This window comes from Paramormyrops kingsleyae, unplaced genomic scaffold (assembly GCF_048594095.1).
Source record: "Paramormyrops kingsleyae isolate MSU_618 unplaced genomic scaffold, PKINGS_0.4 ups235, whole genome shotgun sequence".
NCBI lineage: Eukaryota > Metazoa > Chordata > Actinopteri > Osteoglossiformes > Mormyridae > Paramormyrops > Paramormyrops kingsleyae.
Window position 1 is genome coordinate 1 of NW_027326173.1, and position 13926 is coordinate 13926.

The window sequence follows — 13926 nt, forward strand, 5'->3', positions numbered from 1 at the left end:
GTCATCCATCATGGAGTGTGAGGTAAGAAAGTCTGATTCCCAGAGGGTGACCTTTAGTGATAAGACGCTGACTTCAGTTTGGTAAGCCACCCTGGCTTATACCTTTGAGCATGACAGCTATGGGTAACTAAAAGTATGTATTAAAATATATTGTTATAGGTTTTGGGATGGCCCTGTGTCCTCTTTGTGCTTTTGGAGTTTCACCTTCATCCATATTAGTCTATATGTTTAAAGCAGCAGGTCCAGTGGGAATCAGACTTAAACACATGCAGATTTGCTGTTTACATGGATTGGGAGGCCTGGCTAACATAAAGACTCCCGTTGCTGTAGATCCGGTCATCTATAAGGCAGCTGTTAGAAGGACTGGGCTACCTGCACCAGAACGATATCCTGCACCTGGATATTAAAGTAAGTTGTTCTCTGAGGTAGGGATGTATCGATACCAAAAACTCATGGTATGATAATATCACTATAAAAGGTTCATGATATGATAATTATCACGACATTTAAAAAGAAAAAAACTCTTTTAATAATTAATAATCAACATATTTATTTATATGAAATTAGTTCTTCCTTTTAACATAAAATGCTTCTGCTTTTCTTCATTAGTGAAATATCCAGCTATGACCTTAACCATTTCCCAGAACTTAGCAGTAATTGTCCTTTGCAATGAATGACTGAACAATGCATGTAATTGTAAAACAAAAACAAGCAGTCTGTAGTTCCTTTATAAAATATTATTTTTTTATTGCAGCAGCTTTATCTTTTAATCAAAACACAATCTGTAATTCCGAAGGAGTGTTTTCTGCCATTTACTAAATATTAATTGTAGAACATGAAGAATCATGAATACATTTATATACATTTACATTTAAATGGAAAAAAGTAAATCTACCTCTTTCTAAAGTATGGAATCAGATATTGTTTGTTTTGGGTTCTGAGTCCAGTGGTTAAATCAATTATTCATAGTTAATCCTAAATCTAAATCTAGTCATATCCTAGTTCAGTTTTGCTCATTTTTAACTGCACACAGATCGTATGAAATAATTATTTTGTGTCTATTTATAATCACCTAATATTTCCTTATTTAAATTCTCTATCCAGTATCTTTAGCACCTATTTATCTTTACTTTAAATCAGTAACCTCCCCCCACATAAGAAACTCAAAATTCAACATGTATAAAAAGAAAAAACAAAATCACATCGTATACCATTCAGGCATAACACTATCCAAGGGTTGATATACCATTCAATTCAGGCATAACAGTGCCCAAAGGTTAATAGTCAGTTCAATTCAGCACATCATATCCTAACTGCACATGTTGTAAGAAATTCAAAGTTCCCTCTACTCATCCTTCACCATTGCTCCATGGGTCTAGCTCGCCATCCTGATATGAACTCCGTTCAGTGGGTCCTTGTTCGGCAAAGCACATGCAGAAAAATCCATTCCAGATCTTCGGAAGAGTCAATGTAGTGCAGAAAAAAACGATTTATCGTGGTTTAAAACATTTCTTACATCTTCCCTTTCCTTTAGTTAATTTAAAAAATATTCTTACACCACATAAGCTGTAAAATTAAGTTTAGCAAGTTTTCTTTTTACCGTATTCTAAATCCTATCGCAGCCTGCTGTTAGCACTCACTCTAGCCAGCCTCAACCGCTTCTGCAAAAAAAAACGCACTCGTACGTCGGTACGTCGTGACATCACCTCACAATCTGCATACAATTGTCTTTTTTCTTAAAGAGATGAATTATCGTTTTGTTAATATACTGTAAATGTGTTTTGGTTCCATTTGGCCAATTTATAAATGATTGCTGTAATAGTAATTGATTTAATGACCTATTGTCATGTAGGTTACAGAAGGCCAATAGAGCACAAAGCATTCTTTAATGTAGTATGTATTTTTTGAGACAGAGCTTATACGAGCTAAATGAGCTTATACGACCATGTGATATTCTAATTGATATCATAACAGTCCGACAACGGTTTTGAGGTATTTTTTTATCGCGATATCGCAATATTACATTTTTCATTACATCCCTACTCTGAGGACTTCCCACTGGCCCTGGTGACTTGGCAGGCGTGTAACACACCTCTGTCTCTTGAAAAACCCCAACAGCCTGAGAACATCCTCATGGCAGACCGCAGCAGTGACCAGGTCCGGATCTGCGACTTTGGCAATGCCATAGAGCTCACGCCTGGTGACACCCACTACTGCAAATATGGCACTCCCGAGTTCATTGCCCCAGAGGTTGTTAACCAAACACCGGTCTCCAAGGCAACAGATATCTGGTGAGGTGCCTTGATGCTGTATATGGAAGAATCATTAAATATAGTCTTTTCTACTTTATTGTTTCTGACTCTTTGCTTTTTTGGCAGGCCTGTCGGCGTGATAACCTACTTGTGGTATGTTAGCCGTATGTCTAACATCTGCAGGGCTCTGCAGTTGTACCTTGTGAATGTGATGGGGTTTGAGGGACAGGTCAAATAGGTGAAGGACTGACGGAACTGCTCTTTTGTCCTCCCAGCCTGACTGGCGTGTCTCCATTCGCTGGAGAAAATGACCGTGACACGGCCCTCAACGTGCGCAACTACAACGTGGCATTTGAGGAGGGCATGTTCGCGGGCGTGTGCTGGGAGGGGCGGGGCTTCATCATAAAACTACTGGTGGCTGACAGGCTGTGAGTTCATGGGGCAAGTTGGGGGGGGTGGGGTTTACATGGGCAGGATGTAACTTAGATGTAACCAGACCAACCCGATCTCACGAATTTTCGTGCAGCCATCACGACATAAAATCTATTTAAACGTGCTGTGATCACGTTTTCGGCTTTTTTTACGTGCTGGGGTAACGTTTCCCCTCCCTATGTGTTTTAATGGGCAGTGCCTAACACCGCCACTATGAGCGCTAACTGGTGACTAAGGGACGGGAAAGTCATGCATGGTCAGAATCATATTTTGTTTTTTGTGATCTGATAACGCTTTCCATAACGTGTGATGCGACCTTGCAAAACAGCGCTTGGATTTTACTATGATTCTGGCCATGCATGACTTTCCCGTCCCTTAGTCACCAGTTGGCGCTCATAGTGGCGGTGTTAGGCACTGCCCATTAAAACACATAGGGAGGGGAAACGTTACCCCAGCATGTAAAAAAAGCCGAAAACGTGATCACAGCACGTTTAAATAGATTTTATGTCGTGATGGCTGCACGAAAATTCGTGAGATCGGGTTGACCAGACATACCTGGTGTTTATGCAAAGTTTGCGTCCTCGTAGATACTCTGGTGAAAGGTAATTAACTGTCAATGAAAACAGATTTTCTGTGTTTCTGGTGACTCTAACTGGATCCATCTGTACTTTCCTCAGGAGACCTGATACAAATGAATGCCTTCGTCATCCTTGGTTCAAGGTGAGATTGTGGACCAAGTGGTGTAGAGTACTGGCGTAGCTGGTGTTATTTTGTGTTGACAGTGATGAGTCAACACTCACTCTACCGGCTTCCCTGCTCTTCCTTTGTCTCCACTACCTCAATGGCTTCTTTTCAGTGTTTCCATGCTTTAGATGCTTCTGTTCACTTCCACCAGTCAGATTCTGACACGGTTTAACCATCTCTCACAGACGTTGACAAAGGGAAAAAGCATCAGCACAGAGTCTCTCAAGCAGTTCTTGTCAAGGAGGAAGTGGCAGGTGAGGGGGGATATTTTTTTCAGTGCCTGAATTAAAACGGCATGTGCTTTGTGTCACCACCTTTGTCCCCTGCCTTCTGCAGCGCTCACTCATCAGTTATAAATCCAAAATGGTGATGCGCTCCATTCCAGAGGTGCTGGATGACTCCTCCAGCCACATCTCCATTGCAGTGCCTAGGCATCTGAAGGAGGGTACTCCCCCGCCCTCGTCCTCTTCGGACTCAGACGAGGACGTGGACGAGTTGCCTTTCATCCCCATGCCTCTGACTGTGGCCTTCTCCGGCTCTCGCATGTCCCTCAATGAGATTTCTGCTGATGATGAAGTTCTGGGGAGACCCACCAGCAGTGCCTTGGAGGCAGTGGGGGCAGAGGAGCCCATGGAGTGTGAGCCGGTCAGCAGAGGGACAGGCCAGACCAGGAAGAGGGAAGCGCAAGAAGGGGACACAATGTCAGAAGAGGAGTCAGCACAGATGGCCAAGCAGATGAGGGGACCACTGTGTAGGGGTTCAAGTGTGGAGTCGGATAAGGCTGAGAGCAGCCAGAGACGGGGAGAGCTGAGGAGGGGCAGCTCTGCTGACAGTGCCCTCCTGCTCCACATCACCCCAGAGGGGGGTACCACAGTTACCCCCAAAGAAGAGGGGGGAAAAAGCCTGAAGAAGGCAGTGTCCATGGAATTACCAAGGAGGAGTCCTAGTCCCAGCCCTGGGAGACTGAGCCAGGAGGACTACGCTCTAAAACTGGAGCTTATGAGGCAAAGACTACTCAGAGGCAGCTCGGGAGACAACAAGATGAGTGGCCTCCGGGGCCCCCTGCTAGAGACACTTGGCATCGGGGATGAGAGACGCACTGTGTCACTTGACCGATACACGCACCCACGCCGGGTGGCCGTGCCCCCACTCATCAAAGCAGCTTCCACTGAAGCCCCGGGGGTAGGGGCAGTCAAGACCAAGGTGCTTTGCAAGAGTGCCTCATTCACCCAAGGAGACAATGAGCCCATCCCCCTGCATCGACGCTCTGGTGCTCCTCTTGAGATTCCCCTGGCTCAGAGGGAGGAGCAGAGGCTCCAGGAGGCCACATCCATGTCAGCTCTGACCGAACAGGCCAGGCTGGACTCACGGCCCGTCACCCCCAGAGAAGTTTGCTCCAAGCCACCTAGTCCTGTTCCAGAGGCTCCTGAGCAGAGCACAGTAGTAGGAAAGGAAGCAAAAGCTTTGGGAGACACAGAGAGCAGGATGGAAGATGAAGCAGCAGACATCACTGGGGAGACTCCCCAGGTGAGTCATCCTGAAAGGAAATCTAGCATGTTGGAGAACCCAGAGGGCAAACAAGAAAAGGTGGCCATTAGTAAACCATTGTCCCTGGAGCGTGAAATGCAGGCCCAGATTAGACCATATTCTGAAGTAGCTCCCAGGGTCATTCAAGAGTCAGATCATGTGGAAGAGAAGATGAGAGAAGAGGCAAACAGAAAGGAGTGTGAAGGCACTAAGAAAGAAGTGAGGAGCCAGAAGAGAACACCTGAAATAAGCATTTCCACCAAGTCTATTGTGGTGACACCAGGTCCCAGTAAGACCCCAGTGAGTCCTGCCACCCAGCCCAGCCGTGTGACGCTGCCAGATGGCAGGACATCTGCATACTCCAGTATCATGCAAACCATCCTGGTTCCATCTCTGCAGCTTGCAGAGATGCCTGCACTTGTTCCAGCACCTGCCCCCTCACCTATCCAGGCACCTAGCCTTAATCCCACCATCAGCCCTCTCAAACCCGAGTCCTCTCCCTCACTGGAACATCCTGCTGTGTTCTCCAGGGTGAGATCCAGGACCCCCACAAGCTCGATACCCTTACAGGAGCTGGCATTCAACCCCAGCATCAAAGATATCGCTTCAGAGGAGGTGTTTCAAGCCAGGTTCAAGAAACGTGAGTCATCTCTAACTCGTGGCTTGAAGATGCTGACCAAGCCTAAAACTGAGGAGAAAGTGAATGTTACGTCAGCTCCTACAGGCGATGAAGAGGTGTACCGCCCAAGCCCTGTAGGCGTGCCCCTAGAGTTCATCAGATATGAGACACCCAGGCTAGTGGAAAGGTCCATGTCTGTCCAGGAGCTCAGGCCAGCTGAGAAGGAGAGCTTCATGCGGAGGCTCTCCCTGCGGATGAAAAGGGCTCCATCAGCAGACAGGAAGGATGAGAGGAATAGAGAGGAACTGGCCAACTCCACCGTCACTGCACCCAGGCGCAGAGTCTCCTGGGCTGTTGGTCGCAGCAGGTCCCAGGAGAAGAATGAGCCTGATGGTGAGGTGGAGTGCTCACAGGACGAGGGAGGCAGCAGTACACCTAGGAGATCTGGTGAGTCACCAGTGCTGGCTATGCGCCGGAAGATTGGGTCCACGGTGGCTGGGATCTCCATGAGGATTCGGAGCCAGTCTGAAGAACGGAGGGAGGAGAGGAAGGCAGAAGAAAAGGAGGCCAAGCCAGAAAGCAGAAGGGCTCCTTTGATCTCCATCCTGCGCCGCTCGGGCTCTGAGGGAGGCAGCCAGCGGAAGGTGGCAGAGCCAAGAGCTGGAGAGTCCATGGAGTCCCTTGAGTCCACCTCCAGTTTGCAGTCAGCGAAGGGTAAGAGAGCCTGCCTGTCGCCTGGCCACTCTCGTCCACAAGGTTGGTGAGCCCTCACCGCAGTGTCAGCTTTTCGGTGTGCTAGCTGCTCTAACAGCCCGCACTCTCATTTAAAGGACTGGATGATGAACGCCGGTCGCGGTGGGACCGCTGGGGCCTGGGCAGGAGCAAGAAGGAAAAGACAGACATCCCGTCCTCCATTGTCCGGGGGAATGGTGCCCTCCAGAGGAACCAATACTCATGCTTGGCCTCTGGTACGGGGTGCATAGCACCAAAACGCTGCCTGATACTTGTTTCTTTTTTTAGGTTGTTTATTTTAAAAGATACATGGCTGTTTCTGTCAGTCTGAATGATGTTATCTATACAGAAATAATTCTAACTGGCATTCTTGGGGAACATTTTAATACTACTCCTGATATTTGCATTTTGGTCCCAGTTAGCTGGTTAGTGACTGTTCCTGTTGGATCTCAAGGTTAGCAGGGGTTATACTGGAAGGTCTCTCATGATCAGCTTCACCTTCTGTTCAGTTTCCGTGTTGTTTCTGTTTTCCACACACCCACTTACATTTCCTGCCTCCCTAATGGACCTGAATAACAACCGGGATTCTTCTGGCAGGCCATATAATTGGTCATATTGTGTAGTTAAATCTAAGGGCTAATGTCAACCCCCCAGATTTCCCTCCAGTATTTCACATCAAGCTGAGGGACCATGTTCTGCTGGAGGGAGACCCAGTGACCCTCAGCTGCCTCCCAGCAGGAATCCCACACCCACGGATTGCCTGGGTGAAGGGTGAGCCCCCACCCCCCCGCCCAGCCCATCCTAATTATCATTCCACAGATTGTTTCCTGCTCTCTCTCAACCTCCAAACACAGCCTGACATCACACCTCATCATGCATTTCTAGATGTTTCATCACAAGCTACAGTTCACTGAAATTTGGTGACAGTGACCCACTAGTTACTTCACTGCAACAATAAGAATTTCATCCTATTCTACTGTCCATGCAATCATTTTAGATGAAAATGATCAGGCGATGACCACATTATTTCAGAGCCTGAGAGTTCCATTGAGATTGCTCAAGACTTTTACTTCTGAATAAGGGGAGCCCTCCGTCACCAGCCTGTGAGCCTCAGCTGTACTCAGTTTTCCTTCACAGACAAGAAGCCTCTGGATGTGGATGCCAGGATGAACATGATCGCTTGCCCTGACGGCCGACAGCTCCTCATGATCATGAAGACCACCAAGAAGGATGCTGGATTTTATGAGTGTGTGGCCACCAACCCCCTGGGCTCTGTTAGCAGCTCCTGCACCGTTTCCCTCGCCCGTAAGTACTTGCTATGACCTTCTCTACCCACGGTGACCCACTGTACCTGCAATGACCCCCCTGACCTGCTATGATGCACCTTGGCCCACTGTGCTTACTGAACCTGCCCTGACATGTCCTGACCTACTGTACCTGTCTGTAGACCTGTTGTACCTCCTGTACCTGCTATGACCCACTGTGCCCACTGTACCCACCCTGACTTCTTGTACCTACCATGACCCGCTGTACCCACCATGACCCACTGCTGCCTCCTGACACCTGCCGCATGGGGACCCCCACCTAAGGGTGCAGTGTTTGCCTGTAGACCTGCCATTACCCATCTCTCCAAGGGGTTTGATGGCCCTCTGTCACCTTTGCAGAGGGACACATACTATACTCATGCACAGAGACGTGGGTGTGACACTGCGCCCCGGATTAACCTCATGCTCGTGTGGTCAGTGCCTCTCCCTGTGATGTCACCCTCAGTACATACCAAGTCCCCGTCTCCTCCAGGTCTTCCAAATCAGCCTGGGACGCCAGAGATCCCCCAGCGGTACCGGGACACCGTGCTGGTACTATGGAAGCCCTCAGACACGCTGACGCCTTGCACCTACTCCCTGGAGAGGAGAACTGAAGGTGGGTGAGCAGAACCATCCCAGGTCCATACCTCCAGTGATCAGACACTTCAGCATAGCTGTGGTGGACACTGAGGCGCAAAGGTTTTTATTCACCTGCTTTTCACTAGGTGAAGAAAACTGGCTGATTGTAGCTACAGGTGTGGCTGACTGTTACTACAACGTGACAGACCTCTCAGCTGGGTACACCTTCAGGTTTAGGGTGGCTTGTGTCAACAAGGCAGGGCAGAGTCCTTACAGTAACGTCTCAGAGAAGGTGTGCTTGGACTCTTCAGGTAAGCACCTCCCATTTCCTCCATTTCTTACCAAAAAGATAAAGTTCATAGTCTAAGCTGAACCTTCTGTTCCCCAGCGACTCCTAAGGCAGCAGCCAGCATGATTATGAAGCCATCTGCATCTTCTGTCAGCTCAGCCATGCCCCTCAGGCCTGCTTCTGCTGCCATTCCCAGTAAATCTGGATTTGCTGTTTCTCACCCCACATCAACCCCTCCTCCATCCAATGTATCTTCCTTTTCTCAGTCACACGCCCTGCCCACTCATCCTGGTCCTGCCCAAGGAATTGTTCCTCCTGCAGCCCAAGCCCCACCTACCCATCCTGCTTCTGCCCAAAAAATTGTGCCTCCCACAGACAAAGCCCCTACAATCCGTTCTTCTTCCCACCAAGGATCTGCTCCCCCAACAGCTCAAGCCCCACCCATTCTTCTTGTGTCTGCCCATACTGAAGTCCCATCCCCTCCTGCACATGTTGCCACTCCCACTCAGTTTGTTCAGGAGTTTCAGGCACCGTCTTCAGTCCCCTCTACATCCACAAAAGCCAAGTCCACCCTGAACATCACTATGGGAAACCCGTCCCCTGGAGTCCAGCCCACAATCAGGACCACCCCCCCAAGAGTACTTCCTAAGTCATTGAGTCCTGTCAACGTGGTCCCCCCCATGACCCAGTCTCCTCCTGTCTCCCCACCCCCACTGGTCTCACCGTCCCCTCCTCTTGGCAGACCCATCTCCCCCATTCCCACGTATGTTCCCATGTCCACAGACCAGGCTACACCCCCAGCAACAGGCCCTACCCTCTTGTCCCCTGTAGTGATGGTGACCAGCCTGAGCCCCTTTGGGGAGGCTGCAGCCACCCCCTCAGTGCAAAAAGCACCTTCAGGAAAGCCAGGTGAGAGTACCTTGAGGCAGGGGGTGCCCCAGAAGCCATATACCTTCCTGGAGGAGAAGAGCAGGTCAGTAGCAGCCATGTTTCACCAGTGTCTACTTATTTAACATTCAAATGTCATACGGGGAAAGTGCTAAACCAGAAGAGAGTCAAGCCCTGTTCAGGTGGTGTTTACAGACAATGATGCATGACCCCAGGAGAGCTGCTTCTGTTGTATGTTTGATGCAGGGGTCTCCGCATAATCATATCAATGATTAGAGCAATTACCACTGTGTGAATACATTTAATGAGCCATGTAAAAACAAGGAGTTTATCATAATGGAAGCTTTAAGCTTATGTGTGTGTAAGATGGACCATGCATCCACTTGTGTATAAAATAACAGAGTCTCCCTACTTCTGGGGCCTTGCCATTTGGCTGACGTGTGCTGGACAGGGGCCGCTTTGGTGTCATCCGCGAGTGTCGGGAGAATGCCACAGGCCAGCTCTTTATGGCCAAGATTGTTCCGTACGAGTCAGAGAGCAAACAGGGCGTGCTGCGTGAGTACGAGGTACTGAAAAACCTGCACCATAGCAACGTGATGGTGCTGCACGAGGCCTACATCACACCACACTACCTGGTGCTCATCGCTGAGAGCTGCTCAGGCAAGGAGCTCCTGTACAGCCTTGTTGACAGGTCAGGCATATGTGTGTGTGGCGTGTACGGTGTGTGCAGCATGCGTGGGGCATGCTGATGACCCAGTACAACGTGCTCTCCCCAGGTACCGCTACTCGGAGGATGATGTGGTCAGCTTTGTGGTCCAGGCTCTGCAGGGCCTCGAATACCTCCACAACCGGCGCATTCTCCACCTGGACATCAAGCCTGACAACATTATGGTGTCGCCCACCAACGTACTCAAGATTGTGGACTTCGGCAGTGCGCAGAGTTTCAATCCGCTGTTCCTCAAGCCTCATAATTGTCACCTGTCTACCCTGGAGTTCATGGGTGAGTTGTCCTGCTCAGGTGATGGGTGAATTACCGTGTGATGTTACAAGTGAATATTTAAATTGCTGCTGGTTTAAAATGCAGACTTTTATTGTAAACACTAAGAGCTGGGTTGTTTCATTAAAAAAATCCTTAACTGCAAGAGCGCAACTTTGGATTGAGCACTGGGCTGGGGGGAGAGGGGGGGTTTAGGTCCCCACTCATTTATCATGACAATTTGATTATTTGAGAGGGGAGATTGTATTGGCCGGTTCTTGGGTGTTTTACAAGCCTCTATCAACCCATAATTTATACCCAGGCTTAACCGATCTCACCAGTATCTTTTTCTCTTATAATTGCCTATTAATTGCTCTCATTTTTCGCTGATGTAAAAGCTCCTGAGACGGTTAAAGGAGATGTGGTGGGCCCCCCCGCTGACATCTGGAGTCTGGGTGTGGTCACCTATGTCATGTAAGTAGCCCCATTGCCAAGGAGATGTGTGGGACATGACGTGTAAATACTTATATGATCACTAGAGAGAGAGTTATAGGTAAGATGGTGGAATTCATGGAGGAGGTCGGTGTTGTAGGAGACTGACCTGTCAGGGTGGCATGGTGACAGGTATGACATGTGAAGGCAGCAAAGTGACCGGATGTTTGTCCCGTTTCTGCTTTGGCCTCTGCAACTCCAGGCTCAGTGGAAGGCTGCCTTTCCAGGAGTCCGACACCCTGGAAACTGAGGCCAAAATCCTGGCTGCCAAGTTTGACCAGACAAAACTCTACCAGAACGTGTCTCAGAGTGCCTCTCTGTTCCTCAAAAAGATCATGTGTAGCTACGCCTGGTGAGCTCAGCCTCATATGTCACTCTTCATCCCAAGTGACGTACTGTGGGATCATTCTTAATGTTTTATTTTTATGATTAATTATTATTTGATTTTACATGCCTTGGAGGACACCGTGACAGCTTCTGCTGATGGCTCTCACATGCCTGTAGCTGATGTAGTTCTCCTGATGTCTGCACTGGCTTCCAGGGCCCGTCCGACCATCAAAGATTGCTTCAACAATGCCTGGCTGCAGGACGCCTACTTGATGAAACTGCGGCGGCAGACGCTCACCTTCACCACCACGCGCCTCAAGGCCTTCCTGGTGGAGCAGCAGCGGCGGAGGGCCGAGGGTGTCACCAAGCACAAGGTGCTACTACGCTCCTATCAAAGCTCGACGACCATGCCCACCACATCCACCGCCCAATGAGTGACCCGGCTGGAACAATGGGACAGCAGGGGTGGGATGTGCTGGCTCCAGGGTGTGGGGAGTCTATGCCCCCCACTCTCCAGACAGAGGAGTGAACACAGTACAGTACGAGTAGCAGTGGATCACTGATCCCTCCTCCAGAACCCAGCCTCCTCCCCCTCATTCTTTCTGAGCCAAGTATCCAAGTAACACCGGTAGAAGCCCCCCCCCAGGCTCAACCCTCCCTCCTCCAGAGCCCCGCCTCCTGTGCCTCCGAGCAATGTGTCCCAGTCACACTGGAAGAAGCCCTCCCTGGCTCAGCCTCCCACCTCCAGAGCCCTGCCTCCCACACCTCCTCTCTCTCCAGAGCCTTTTTGCAATGTTGTGCTTCTCTTTGCTCAGTGTTCCTGGTTCTTCATGGTGACACCTTCTCACTAGGGGTCAGAGCCACACGTATGAGAGCAATATGTCTTAGGACCCCCCTTTCAGACTGCCATACATGCTCTGTAAATGTATAACTCTGTACCCTTTACAACGACGCTCTGTGCAATTGTAGAGTGTATATCTTTTAATTTAGTTTTTACTATCTAATTAACATTCTTTTATCACTGGTGTGTATTTCTAAAATAATTGTTAGTATGATTTGAAAGTAAATCAGTGGGTGGAGTAGTGTATAAACACGCTAATTATGCCTTTGGGCGGTCAATGTAACGCTTCACTGTTATAGCTGATATTACAGTAAACATGGATCTTTTGTGGACTTCAAATAAATGTTTACTGAGTGAGCTCAGTGTTGCTGGGCATGTATGGGAGAATGGCGCAATCCGAATCTTGGAGACCCACAGAATCACGTCACTCCCTCTCCCTCTAAAGCTAACCTCACACAGAAGGCCTAACCTCACACAGAAGGCCTAACCCTGCACAGAAGGCCTATCACTAACCCCAGACAATTCTCGTACTTCATTCTGCTTTATTTTCATTCAGATGATGTTTCTGTTTGCAGACACAAACAACAGTACTCAAATATATTGACATGCTGTGGCCCAAATGCAGATTCTGCTGTGAAGGTTTTGTGTTTGTCAGGCTGCACCAAGGAGTCCAGGCCCCCATCCCACGCCAGGGGTCTCACTGCAGCTCATATTGGGAATTTGAAGGGGATTAGGGTGTGGTCACAGAGCTGAACTTTGGAACTCAGATGCCTCTTAACTTGACCAACTCAGGTATTGAGTGGGTCTGTAAATTTTTTTTCGACTTGTACCTCGACCGAAATCTTGGAACTCGACCTTTCCTGCTAAAACTTCTATTCTAAGTTAGGACCTCTAACAGGTTAGTCGAGAAAAATATAGCCACAACTTGACCAAAAACTCAGAATACAACAAAATGAAACAGACCTGTTAAAACAATAACCTGTTCATTCGTCCTCCTCAGCTCACCTCAAAACAGGTAAAGTGCTCATCAATTGTCACTTATTTCATGATTATTGCTTTTCTATGTGTGCTTAATTATGTGTGTATTAGTTTTATATTGATTGTTAATGCTTTTTTATCATTAGTTAGGTAGGTCGATAGGTTTAAATAGGCAATCATTTGGGGGTCCGGAACGGATTAAATTCATTTAAATAATTTCTTATGGGGAAATTCAACTTGTACCTCGACCAAATCACAACTCGACTAGCCTTCTGGAATGAATTAAGTTCATGTTCCAAGGTACCAATGTATTTGTAAAAGATTGTGTTTACTCAGTTAATTCATTCACTGTTTTTAGGACACAGTAACAAGGTGGCTTTGGAGTCAACTTGGCAGTTATTTCTTGTGACTGACACACCGTCTAACAGCTGCTAAGCTTCTTGGTGAAACTGTGCAAATTTAAACCAAATTTGGTTTAAAATCAAGTTTTGGGTGTGAGCAAGCTATTCAAGTGGGATGATCTTGTAATGTGTAGTTCAGCTTCATCTTGTTTAGGTGAAACAGGGGGCTCTCAAGTCTCACACATTGACTGTGAGACTCACGCATTTCAACCAGTTCACATGTTCACATGCAACACTTTGTGTTTCTCATGCTGAGAAGTAAGGGATAACTCCCACCAAGGTGTCCCATAATATGGAATTAATGCACAGGCATATAGAGTGGAGTTTTCCGAAGAGTTCATAGCTTTCCCAGCCAATCAGAAAATAATATTTGTTGATTCTGGGTAAATTCCAAAATAAGTTACATGTGATCCTGCTGCAAGCACAGTATTCCATGGATGTGCACACACATGGAGTACAGGCAATGTGGAAGTGGAAGAGCAAGATCTGATGAATGAGGTAGGCAGGGCTTTCAAGCCTCATGCATTGTCCATGAAACATACGCT

The 13926-nt window shown here is 48.0% G+C and overlaps 1 protein-coding gene across 2 annotated transcripts; it reads left to right on the plus strand.

Annotated features, from left to right (window-relative positions):
• The first annotated feature begins 6 nt into the window (after positions 1 to 6).
• LOC140587436 (striated muscle preferentially expressed protein kinase-like) lies at positions 7 to 12359 on the plus strand. 2 transcript variants are annotated; one of them, XM_072708701.1, is made up of 20 exons: positions 7 to 22; positions 331 to 408; positions 2119 to 2291; positions 2379 to 2405; positions 2528 to 2680; positions 3362 to 3404; positions 3614 to 3682; positions 3765 to 6288; positions 6405 to 6542; positions 6961 to 7077; positions 7444 to 7611; positions 8104 to 8226; positions 8336 to 8500; positions 8578 to 8673; positions 9310 to 9451; positions 9818 to 10057; positions 10143 to 10366; positions 10741 to 10816; positions 11037 to 11186; positions 11376 to 12359. In XM_072708701.1, exons 1-20 carry the CDS (start codon positions 11 to 13, stop codon positions 11593 to 11595), a joined length of 4938 nt encoding a protein of 1645 aa, XP_072564802.1. In that variant the 5' UTR covers positions 7 to 10; the 3' UTR covers positions 11596 to 12359. The 2 variants fall into 2 exon arrangements, with proteins under 2 accessions (XP_072564802.1, XP_072564801.1); XM_072708700.1 differs by having other exon boundaries at positions 8578 to 9451.
• Positions 12360 to 13926: the final 1567 nt, after the last annotated feature.